This window comes from Bison bison, unplaced genomic scaffold (genome assembly GCF_000754665.1).
Source record: "Bison bison bison isolate TAMUID 2011002044 unplaced genomic scaffold, Bison_UMD1.0 scf7180017864459, whole genome shotgun sequence".
Classification (NCBI taxonomy): domain Eukaryota; kingdom Metazoa; phylum Chordata; class Mammalia; order Artiodactyla; family Bovidae; genus Bison; species Bison bison.
This window is the reverse complement of record NW_011495021.1, coordinates 5479725-5492983: the sequence shown is the minus strand read 5'-3', so window position 1 is coordinate 5492983 and position 13259 is coordinate 5479725. Positions and strand designations below refer to the sequence as shown.

At 34.4% G+C, this 13259-nt stretch overlaps 1 protein-coding gene across 1 annotated transcript in view; it reads right to left on the bottom strand.

Moving 5' to 3' along the window:
* Positions 1-3656: 3656 nt before the first annotated feature.
* The window catches only part of NCKAP1 (NCK-associated protein 1), a 126088-nt gene continuing 116485 nt past the window's right edge, over positions 3657-13259 (bottom strand). The window contains exons 28-32 of the mRNA XM_010859741.1: positions 12167-12260; positions 9516-9632; positions 8831-8940; positions 7573-7662; positions 3657-6587 (exon numbers count right to left, since the gene is read on the bottom strand). Of these exons, the coding sequence (XP_010858043.1) occupies positions 6471-6587; positions 7573-7662; positions 8831-8940; positions 9516-9632; positions 12167-12260 (528 nt within the window). The 3' untranslated portion in view covers positions 3657-6470. The remainder of the gene's footprint in view (positions 6588-7572; positions 7663-8830; positions 8941-9515; positions 9633-12166; positions 12261-13259) is intronic.

Below are 13259 nucleotides of genomic sequence, written 5' to 3'. Positions count from 1 at the left end.
GCTCAACATTCAGAAAATGAAGATCATGGCATCTGGTCCCATCACTTCATAGGAAATAGATGGGGAAACAGTGTCAGACTTTTTTTGGGGGGGTGCTCCAAAATCACTGCAGATGGTGATTGCAGCCATGAAATTAAAATATGCTTACTCCTTGGAAGGAAAGTTATGACCAACCTAGATAGCATATTCAAAAGCAGAGACATTACTTTGCCAACAAAGGTCCGTCTAGTCAAGGCCATGGTTTTTCCAGTGGTTATGTATGGGTGTGAGAGTTGGACTGTGAAAAAAGCTGAGTGCTGAAGAATTGATGCTTTTGAACTGTGCATATAAATAAGTCAATAAATATTTTCAATAGGACCAAATAACTCAAAAATCATTTCTCACTAAAGACTAAAACATTTAAGATTTCAAACTGATTCTTTTCCCCAAAGAGGGAGAAAGAGGTCATAGTGTACCTTTAGAAAAAAGAAAGCAAGGTGTCTGTTTTGAAATTCAGGGCAAGACAACAAATGAAATGATGGTTCATGCTCAAGTGACTATAAAAAAGGGATGAAGAACATACATGAGTTACACTACTTTAAGGATTATTCATTCACAAGTCTTTACAAATAACACAGGTGAAGTCTCCCAGAGGCAAGTCATTGTAATAGAAAGGTGTACATGATTTCATGCACATTAACTAGCAGATTATGGTTCACTGTCTGATAGAACTTGAGCCTGGCTTAGAAAACCTGATGGTATATAATAGACTTTATCATTCTCGTATCAATGACACAGCATTTGTAAGTTCAGTTCATTTCCTTCTTTATAACCTACTTGTCTTGATTGGATCTGTAAACTCTCAATATACAATCAAAGAACAAAGCAAGACAGGCAGACCAGAGAAAGGAAAAGCTCTAGCTAGCCACATTAGGCTCTGTCAAGCTCTCCTTATGAAATACTAATTTGTATACTTCTACTTCTCATGTATGCCAAGTTTGTTTTTGCCTTCTGGGACTTTACCTTCACTGTTCCATCCATTTCTGGTTTCTTTTCATCCTTCAGGTCTTATAGAGGCCTTCCCAGATGACAATTTCCAAAGTGGTGCCCCCAAGCAGCTCTTTGATTCCTCAGCCCATCATCCCGTATATTTCCCTATCACCATCAGAAGTTTCCTCCTTTTCTGTCCATCATCGTTAAGATGAGAACTTAAGTGTAAAGTGGAAACTTCTTTATTTTGCTATTATACCCAGGAATCAATATATATTTGCTGAATGAATTAATTAGCAGAAAAGAAGAAAATGATTAGGAAGACTGCCAATGACTAACTGGAGAATCCAGGATGGAAGTCATGGGAAGCCTGTGTGTCAAGTTCCATGGTTACCTCTTGTAAAGAAAAGGAAGGGAAAATTAAGAGATAAGTTGAATAAACAAAAGGAATAGGAGTCTAACAGAAAAGAAGGAACACCTTATTTTAACTCTAAGGTACTGTTTTAATGTGAAAAGTATTAGTTGCTCAGTCACATCCAACTTTCTGCAACCCAGGCCCGCCAAGCCCCTCAAGCCCCTCTTTCATTGAGTCACAAAGAGTCAGACATGACTGAGCAACTAACACTTCGACTTTTCACTGTTGTAATAACTGAGGAAACACAGGCTTGGTAAGGGATTGCTACTTTAAACTACACTGATCTCATCTGGCCAATACCTGGGCTTCCCTGGTAGTGCAGCTGGTAAAGAATCCGCCTGCAACGCAGGAGACCTTGGTTTGATTCCTGGGTCAAGAAGACCCCGTGGAGAAGGGATAGGCTACCCACTCCAGGATTCTTGGGCTTCTCTGGTGGTTCAGATGGTAAAGAATCCAACCTGCAATGAGGAGAGCCTGGTTTGATCCCTGAGTTGGGAACATCGCCTAGAGGAGGGCATGGCAATCCACTCCAGTATTCTTGCTTGGAGAATCCCCATGGACAGAGGAGCCTGGTGGGCTACAGTCCATGGGGCCGTAGAGTCAGACATGACTGAGCGACTAAGCACACCAAGCACAGCATCAGCCAATACTTACTCAACTGCATCAGACTCTCACAACTATCACCATGGCACTGTGCCAATTACAATCCATAAAGCCAGGTTCTGACTTAATTTTCTGGACTCAATCTTCCCTTAACTCTAAGTTCCCAACTGTTTTTTCTCCTGAATAAACACCAGAGCCCTAGTCCTATGGTAGTGAGAATCTACTATTTTGCTATTTTGGGGTGGGGGAGGCGGTGGTTTAAGAAACTGGCGACACTAGCACAATAGAACAAACAGTTGATTAAATTATGACTTAAACCAGTACAAAGTTCACTCTAAGGTCCTGGAAGGCAGGGGTAATCTCTTTCATCGTCAACAGTTCAGACATGTGCTCTCAAACCGACTGAATAGAGGACACTTTGTGCTCAGAAATCCTGCATTAGCTCTATCTAAAAAATAGTAATTACAGTAAATAAAGAGAAGATGGATTAATGACAGCTAAGGAGTGATTTCCTTTCTTAATTACATTTAATATATGATGTAGATTTCTATTTCCTCTGAATATTTAATAACAAAATGGCCACTTTACCTAGGTTCCAAAGTATTCCGTAAAAAGGGAACTTTCCAAAAAATGAAGTCTGTGCTGGAATGAATGATAGAAACACAAATTTAGCAAGCACATTAAAATATAAAGAGCTTTACAAGTTAACTTTACAGGATGTGATTTAATTGGCTATTTTATTGGTAATTTGAAAGGTCAGTATTAATTATATCAATTTAGGGGGAAAGTGTTTTTTCTTTAAAGTATGTATACCAGGCTATCAGTATGAAAGGCAAGGAAAGCCTTACAGCTTTTCACCTTTTGATTGGTAGATTTTTTTTTTTTAATTTATTTTAATTGGAGGCTAATTACTTTACAATATTGCAGTGGTTTTTGCCATACATTGACATGAATCAGTCATTGATTGGTAGATGTTTTTACTTGAGAACATAAAGTTTTCAAAATGACATATCTGAGAAATGAGGTTAAAATTTTTAGATAGTTTCCTACATATAGAGTACCTTTTGGAATTAGCTTACTGCGTAACTTAAAATGCACCTGTTTAACAGTTTAAATTTAGAATTAAGGAATTAGTGTCCTAGCATAATTTCAATCTACTCTGTAGTTTATATACTTAAATTGGATATATTTTCATTTTTTAAAATTTATTTTTATTTATTTGGCTGTGCCAGGTCTGATCTTCAATCTTCATTGCAGCGTATGGTAGTTGCGTCATGTGGGATCTAGTTCTCTGACCAGGGTTTGAATCCCAGGCCTCCTGCATTGCAGCCTGGAGTCTTAACCACTGGACCACCAGGGAAGTCCCTTCATTCTTTAACAGGTATATACCCTTTTATAGCAATGTTGTTCGGATTTGAAAATAATGCTTTATACTCCTAAAGGTCAATTAAAATTCAGTAATCAGAGTAGTTGTATACTAACATTAATTATTATGCACTATATTTTAATAGTCATATCACTATACTTAATATTGTTTGGGGGGGTGTTTTCAATTCTAAATACATGCACATAAATAACACGCAAACGTGTCCCATTAGCATTTTAAAAAAATCTTTGGACCATTCCACTTGAAAATGAGTAATCCATTAAATAAAAACAACAAATAAACTTAAAAAAGATATTCCACTTTACTAATAAGCAAAGATATGCAAATTAAAACATTTATGTTTCATCTTTTAAAGAGGCAAAGATGCATCAACAACAGTAAAATTGGTATATATCAACAGTTTACCACAGGAGGAAATTGTACTCAAATACACAACTGTAAGAGTAAAACTGATATAATCTCATTGGAGGGAAATTTAATATGTTTAAAATGTATACACCCTTCCACCAAGCAATTTTACTTGTAAGAAATTATGCTATTTTTAAGGAGATAAAAGCCCAAGTTCACCAAGATATTATTTATAATACAGGAATACTTCCTTTTATTGCGCTTTCCTTTATTGCACTTTGCAGATACTGCATTTTTTATAAATTGAATGTTGGTAGTAACTCTGCGTTATCAGATGATGGCTAGCATGATTTTAACAATGAAACATTTTAAATTAATGTATGTGTTTTTTTAGACATACTATTATTTCACAGTTAACACACTACAGTGTAGTGTAAACATAACTTTTATATGCACTGGAAAATAAAAAAATTCATGTGACTCGTTTTATTGTGATACCCACTTTACTACAGAGGCCTGGAACTGAATCAACAGTATCTCCAAGGTATGCCTGTAATGAACAAGAAGAAATCTGCCTAAATGTTCATCCAAAAGAAACTTTTAAACTAGTTATGGTATACAAGGAGGCATTAAAAAGAATATCAAATAGCAGACTTTTTCTACTTGAGTGAAATAAATAGATTACAGGCAAGTATATATGTTATGATTACATTACTGTAGAGAAAACAACAAAAACAGTATGTTGCAGTATAAATTCAGAAGAAAATGAGAAAAGTTAAGACAAACAAGATGTTAAAAATAGGAGTTGTCAATCTACTTTTAACTTTATTTAAAAATTTGTTTGGGGGGAGGAGTAGAAAGACTCTCTGCAAAGAACAATCCCGTAGTACACCAGTTAATCAGTCAGTTTAGGAATATGAGAAAAAAACTGGGGCAAGATAAACTTGACAGGACTATGAAAGAGTGACTTTTCTCTTCACCTGAAGAGGGGTAAATAATGTCTTCACCCTTCCACATACTACCCCAATGGAAGTGTATATATTCAAAATACCTGCTTTACCTTCGAGGATATTACTACTGACAAGTTATTACCGCTCTAGGATCCTAGTATTTCAGAGCAAACAGCATTTAATCTTACTTTCAACTGTTTACTGTGTATTTAGGTTATTTCAAATCTAAAACTATGTCATTAAAAAATTCCTGACCACTGGAAATTTTCAACAGATAGTGACAACTATTCCCTGCTTTAAATATAAACTGGAGAAACCATACACAAAATAGAAATATAGTCTTGTGGCACTTCAATTTCATTCCAGTATCTGAACTACAAAAAAATTATAACTAAGTTCACAGTAGCTTTCTTTTATCTTAACACAAGTTACCAGTGTATATATAAGAAGCTGTGAACAACAGAAGCTCTATGATATCCAGATACACAGCTCATGAGAAAAAGTCTTTACAATGCTAGTCAAAGAGCAAAACATCCACTTAGTTTTCAAATTAAATGAGGTGCTCTGCCTTCCATGCCAGCTGCCAAGCAATAGTCTCTTTATGTGTTTCTCATTCATTACTGACTGATATAGCAGTTCTCAACATTTTCATTAGTTCTGTGATCATTCCGTGTTTTTCCCCTAATCTTTCAAATAAATCTGTCCATTTTCTTACTGATAAAAATTAGCAAGCTAATGGCACACAAGTTTCCTTTTAGCGCTTAACTTTTAAAAAGTGTTATGCAACTTTATTTTCTAATTTTAATATTTTTTCTAGTGGAATATGTTTCAAAACATTTAAGCAAATCTTATAATAGGTGACCTAGTATCAATGTGCTACTTAGATATACCTAAAATAAACTAAAGTTTATTTTAAACTAAGTTTAAACAAAAAAACTTCCATTTTACTGAATAAATTTCTGAGGATCCCAAAAAGAAATCATTCAAAATGTGATAGTCTAGTGTTTATTTTGTTACGGCAGGTACACTTGAATTTCAAAAATTTAAAACATATAAAAAGTGGTTAGGGACTAACATTTGTATCAACAGTTGATAAATGTTTAAGACTGTTTATTATACAGCAGGGTACAATGGTAGTGCTAACGCCAACAGGGCACTGTGGAAATTAGTCTAAAAATTATTATTAGGCTTTATACAAGCAACATCATTTGCTGCTGTTTTAGAATTTGGGGACACAGTCTGCTTCTAATGCTAAGCAGTCCATGAACACTTTTAATGTTATACAGTGTTATAGTAATTAGTTTGGCAAATGTTTCAAAATAAAGTAGAAATGTATTCATAACATCACAGAAATGCACATCCAGTTTTGTTTTCAATAAGAACCATAATAGGTACAGGTCAGAACTCTTCCCTATATGAAATAATTTACACACGATGAATGCTATAATATCACTATCTAAAATAATCACTAAATACAATTATTTTTCAGAAATAAACAAGCAAAGGTTTTTTTTCATTATCAAATATCAAAAACATAGAGAATGTATGTTTTTCAAACAAATGATATTCTAAAATTATTGGAATAATTTCAATGAATTCCGTAAATGTGCGACCTAAATCAACCAAGTATACTGAAGTACAACCATATTAAGAAATTGATGATCAGAAAATACAACCATATGAAATAAATTTATAATCCACAAAACTGTTTTCCAGGTCTTAAGGTCAAACAGTTCCACAGTTTACAGATAAAACAGAGGCAACAAAAATGCGTGCTTGTCTTCAATAAGTAGTTATTTTATGCAGAGGATGTAACACTTTGCTTGTAGACAGCATGGTATGCATTTCTCAGCAAGACATAGGGAAAACAAGATTCCAAAAGATCCATTGTCAGGAATGGGGATTCCTGCACAATCTGAAAAATTCCAAAAATGTATTAATTCAAGTTATTTATAATGGAAACATTTACTGACAATGAGTAAAGAATAATTTTATATTGCTCTTACTGGGAACACATAAATTTTTACTTTTACTTTTAAAGTACTTTACTTTTACTTTAAAATCTGAAATGTAAATGTGCCATAGTGCATGCATTAAAACATTTTAAATCACTACTTCTCAATTAAATCAGTTAATCAACAGGAAATACCAAGCACTTGTATTGCCCTCAACAATATACCATTTATTTAAAATATGGTCCATATCATCAAGTCTAATTGGTAACACAACACTAAGCTAAAAAGCCAAATCAAACCTCAGACCATCTATGATTAAGTGGAAAGCTGTTAAATTCTAGAGTTTTCAAAAGACAAGAAAAATCAATGTAGGCTAAAGTAATCAGTCTATCTAAAAAAGGGATCTGAGCTACAAGTACGTGGAATCATTATTAGGCTGCTGTGGAACCATTGTTAAGCTAGACACAGACCTCTGCAGATAAAGGAAAGTATTCTAAGTGAGGAAACAATCACACTACAGAAACAAGCACAGCTGGCTTCATGGCAGTAAAGAGAAGGAATTGACTAGGCACAGAAGGTTGTAAGAAATGTTATTAGATGGGTGAGATGGAGTCAGAAAATAGAACATTCAGAAAACTAGGAAGAGATGAAACTAGGAAGACTTGGAAAATATAAAGCCTGAGTGTTTCCCAATAGGTTGAAAAACTATTTATAAAAGAACACTCTACAGGTAATGGTGATTCATTCTATTGTTTTCTGAGATCCTTACCACATGGCAGTCTTTTCAGCGATTATTAGAAAGTGTGTGGCTTGGGTGGAGTGACTATAAATTGTCAAAAAAGTACATCAACTCTTATTACTATTTAATGACTAAAATACCAAGAAAATACTATCAGGAGTGACTGGAACCTTTTTGTGATTAACAAAAATTAAAATAAGACTTACCATATCTAGCAGTAAATAAACAGATTCTCTATTTCGTGTAGTTGTTTTATCTGTCTCCTGGCCAATTTTCAGTAGACTGGAGGATGCAAGCTTAAAAGTATACATACATTTTAAGTAAATAAGTTTTTTTAAAATAAAACTTTCACTATATATTTATAGTGAAAACTTTCACAGTATATTTATCTTCAGTACGCTTCAACTTGCAACACATTTCAATAACAAGGTGAGCTTAGGTTCCATACTTTCAAGCAACAATTTAAGAGCTATTAAGGTATAAACAGACACAAAGATAATAAATGATACTGAAAAATTATTAGAATGATTTCCAATAATAATTATTGGAATAATAAATATTTGGTTAATCAAATATTTTTACTGGTCTTTAAAACTGATTTTTTTTTAGAACAAGTTAAAAAAAAAATAACCACAATTTAAATTCCTTTTTCTCTTCCCAACATCTGTATTAACTGTATTTCTTAATTTCTAAATAAGAAAATTTCACACTGAGTTTGAGTTAATACTACTACAGTGAGATTGACATTAGGTCTTGAATGAAGGAAATAAAATGAAAAAGAAAAATTTTAACTCTTAATACTGTTTTCTTTGAAATAAATGTTATTTTATTCTCCAATTAGTACTACATTTGCTTTAAAAATTAAAAAAAGAATTTTTAAAAGCTAACAGGATTTGTAACTTGAAAAGATGCAAATATTCTAGTGCTCTTATATCATAAGTGCGTCTTTTAAGTAAAATATGAAAAGGTATGCTGATACAGGAAAGAAAGAGCTACACTACCACAGAAACTAAGAGCAATACTTCATGAGGCTAGAGTCAGCATTACTGCTTTCTTTTGGCAGTGAGTAGTATTCTTACTTTTGAGTTTGTCTCCATTCACAGACTTTCTCCAAATAAATGGAAATAAATAAAATATATCCTTTTAGAGGGAACATTCATCCTTTGCCTCTATCTTTCTTTGTTTTGTTTTGTTCTCTTTCAAACACTAGGCAAAATTCTAGAGCAGTCCAAACATCAGCTCAGAAAAAAAAGTCATATTGCAGAGCTCTAGAAACAAGAGACTGCTAAGCCAAAGGGGAAAAATGCTAAGCTAACTGCTCCTTGATTTTAATACCCTATCTTTACCTGTTTCTTCTTCCAAAAATAAATAAAGAGAATTTACTTTGTTACACCCCAAAGTTGTGATTTTTAATTTTCTAAAAAAAAAAAAAAAATGTCATGAATTTTGCTTGATTATACATACCGCCAAAAATTCTTTAAGCCGATCTTCAATGCTTCCTTTGTGAATTGTAAACAAAGCTGCAGCGATCTGGTTGATGGCTTTGGCCAAGCAATGTATGTTGTTGCAGTGCCCTGAGAAAGTGCATATAGGGTTTGTGGTTTCTGTGTGACTCCAAAATATCAAATCTCTAATGACTTTATAATCTACATAAATAGTGGCATGATTAAAAACAGTTGGAGCATAACCTGCCTTGCCCTCTCTTCACTTTCATGAGAACTAGTGCTTTTAAAAACAGTGTAGAAGAGAGCAACAACCATTGCTGTATTAAACAGGCACATTTTCAAAAACCCCTAAAAGAAACCATACATCAGTTTTACACTGTTTTGGAAACTTATTAAGTGCTTAGCTGCTTTAAGAACATTTCCCCATTCAATCCTTAAAATAATCCTAAGAGTTGGATAGTCCCTTCACTATCCCCTGCCACATACACATGCAGGCACCCATAGGCTCACATGTATACACTTCATATGTGTATGTGAAACTGGGCTTAGAAAAAGAAAAATTCAGTCTTTTAAGATCACACATCTAGTAAGTAGCAAAACTTAATCCACTTCTTATTGTGTTAAAAAAAATGCACAATTACTTGAAAAGTACCTACTATATCAAAACTCATAACTCTCCCAATGACAAAACAAACTACTATTACCTTCTATAGCAGGGCTATACTGAGACATCACATTACTGGCCAGTGTGGGCAAAGAAACGGCCACAAACACCATGAGGAGGCAGGCAATTTTATATTCTTCTTCTGGACTTATGTTTTCTAAGGCAGAAAAATTACAAATAACATCAAGGTATTTCTTTCAAGATTAGTTAAGAGTTGATGATTTAAATCAGAAAAAGCACATTTTAATTTTTATGTATTTTACTCTCTATAGAGCTGATTATGATTTTGTTACAAGAAATATAGAATGCATAGAAATAATACACAATAGTATCAGCCATTATCAAGCTGTTAAGCATATTTCAAGGACATCTAAAAAAACAGTAAGGCAAAATTTCCTTTTTCTTTTTTAAATTGTAAGGTTACAGGACTAAAAATATATTTAGAATAACTGGAATCCTAAAATCTTCTACTTGATAACTAATAATAAATTATTTAATAGGAAAACTCTATGTTTCAGTATAGAAAATTTATCTCCTAACTTACTGTGCCAAATCATCCAAAAAACTTCATTTTTTTCTAAAAGATATACATGTGATCTGATATTTACTATTAAAAAGATATAAATGTGTAAAAAAAACTGGATTTCTAACTTCTTCATTTTAGAAGACAGGAGGAACCAGTCATAAATGAATATAAGTAACACTGTCCTAACGTTTTAATTATTTATTGTAAAATAATTTATCTAAAACATTTATTGTATCCATATACTAAAATCTGTGTGTTATCTAGGTACTTCACTTATCTGGCACCTGAGAGTCACTCCACTAACTATATATAATTAAGAATTTAACATAAGACAAGAGTCAGAATATATTTGAAAAATCTAGCTGATTATGACTATTCACAATAGCCAAAACATGATATCGATCCAAATGTCCATCAACAGATGAGTGGATAAAGATTTCCATCAATAGATGAAGGGAATACTACTCAGCCATAAAAAAGAACAAAACAATGCCAATTGCAGCAACATGGATGCAACTAGAAATTATCATACTAAATGAAGGAAGTCAGAAAGAGAAAGACAAACATCATATGATATCATGTGGAATATATACCATATAATATATGTGGAATCTAAAACATGGGATGGGCTTCCCTCGTGGCTCAATGGTAAAGAATCTGCCTGCAATGCAAGAAACCCAAGTTCGATCCTGGGGTCAGGAAGATCCCCTGGAGAAGGAAATGGCAACCCACTCCAGTATTCTTCCTGGAGAATTCCATGGACAGAGGAGCCTGACAGGCTACATACAGTTCACGGGGTCTCAAAAAATCAGACATGACTGAGCAACTAACACTTTCACTTTCAAACAACAAGGTCTTACCATAGCATAGGGAATTATATTCAATATCCTGTGATGAATCACAATGGAAAAGAATATTTATGTGTATAACTGAGTCAGCTTGCTGTACAGCAGACTGGCACAACACCGTAAATCAATTATATACACTTTAATAAAAATTTTTTTAAACCTGGATGATTATAAAAAATACAGCCCTGGTAAATCAAGCTAGTCTCAATAATTATCCATGTGACTATAATTAACATATTGCATAAGTGATGAAACAAAACTAATGTCAAAGCAAAAAAGAACTGATGAACTTAGTCAAACACCATGTTACATCCAAGGAAGTAGGGGAAGGCATTTTAGTACCAGAAACAGATGAAACATTTTACTTTGTGGAAAAAACTAGAATTCTGAGTAAGACATTTTAAAGGGCTGATCTTAAAATATTTTAAATATTTACATAATAATGCACAGACTTTCTATGGTAAGTAGCTCTAGTCCAATTAAAATAGGATATACTTTCATATTTTTTATACATTAAAAAAATTTACATATTATGGTTTCTTTTTTTGGCTATGCCATAGCTTGTAGGATCTTAGTTCCTAACCACTGGACTGTCAGGGAACTCCCAAGACACCCTTTTCTAGATAACAATGTTTCTGTCTATTAGATGATTTCCATCAGCAGACGCTTATTTTCCCATCTGAAAAATATCCTTCCCTTGATTTTACTCTTGCCTCTAGCTACTAGTTTTATTTCTTTGCTCCCCTTTATACAGTAAAACTCTGCAAGAGAGTTGTTTTATACTCATTATTTCTAATTTCTTTTCTCCTATTTTCTCTTCAGCCCTCTTTAATGAGCTTTTTGCCTTTAGGACTCCACTGACACTGCTCTTGTCACACCTATTAATTCTACACAGCTGGCCATTTCCTTTCCACTCAAATGGAAGTGATTCTTTCCTGGTTTGTCTTCTCCTTCACACGCCCTTCCTTCTCAGTTTCTCTTTTGGTAGTTCCTCCTCTTCTCCCTGAACTCTTAAACATGAAGGTGGCCCAGGACTCAGACTCTGATCCTCTTCACCTCTGCATACTAAATAGGCTTAATAACCTTATCCAGTCTTAATACTTAAATATCTAATCTCTGTGATGACGGTGCTATAACATAAGCTCCAGTAGACAAGGATCTTGGTATTTTCTGCACTGATATATTCCAACTACCAAAAAAATACACAAAAAAACTCACTGATATAAAGCAGACACTTGAACAGATAAGCATTACATCTATATTTGTGTTGCCCAGGTTATTTAATAAGACCACTACATAATTACTAATGTATTTTACCTGATTTTTGTGAGGAAAGAGCTACCACCAAGGCAGGATCAATCTCACAAGGCAATCCAGCAGCTGATGATAATTCATACACATTCATTGCAACCTAAAAAATATAAAAACTAGAGTAAGAAACATACCAACAAATTTCTGAGAAATCTCACTTTAGTAAGAAAAAATACAGAATGTTTAAATTCGAGTTGCCTATAAGAACACTCAATTCAGTCAGTTCCGTCGCTCAGTCATGTCCAGCTCTTTGCTATCCCATGACTCACAGCACGCCAGGCCTCCATGTCCATCACCACCTCCAAGAGTTCACTCAAACTCATGTCCATCGAGTCAGTGATGCCATCCAGCCATCTCATCCTCTGTCGTCTCCTTCTCCTCCTGACCCCAATCCCTCCCAGCATGAGTCTTTTCCAGTGAGTCAACTCTTCACATGAGGTGGCCAAAGTATTGGAGTTTCAGATTTAGCATCAGTCCTTTCAATGAACACCCAGGACTGATCTGCTTTAGAATAGACTGGTTCGATCTCCTTGCAGTCCAAGGGACTCTCAAGAGTCTTCTCCAACACCACAGTTCAAAAGCATTAATTCTTTGACACTCAGCTTTCTTCACAGTCCAACTCTCACATCCATACATGACCACTGGAAAAACCATAGCCTTGACTAGACCGATCTTTGTTGGCAAAGTAATGTTTCTGCTTTTGAATATGCTATCTAGGTTGGTCATAACCTTCCTTCCAAGGAGCAAGCGTCTTTCAATTTCATGGCTGCAAACACCATCTGTAGTGATTTTGGAGCCCCCCAAAATAAACTCTGACACTGCTTCCCCATCTATTTCCCATGAAGTGATGGGACCAGATGCCATGATCTTTCTTTTCTGAATGTTGAGCTTTAGGCCAACTTTTTCACTCTCCTCTTTCACTTTCATCAAGAGGCGCATTAGTTCCTCTTCACTTTCTGCCCTAAGGGTGGTGTCATCTGCATATCTGAGGTTATTGATACTTCTTCTGGCAATCTTGATTCCAGCTTGTGCTTCTTCCAGCCCAGTGTTTCTCATGATGTACTCTGCATAGAAGTTAAATAAGCAGGGTGACAATATA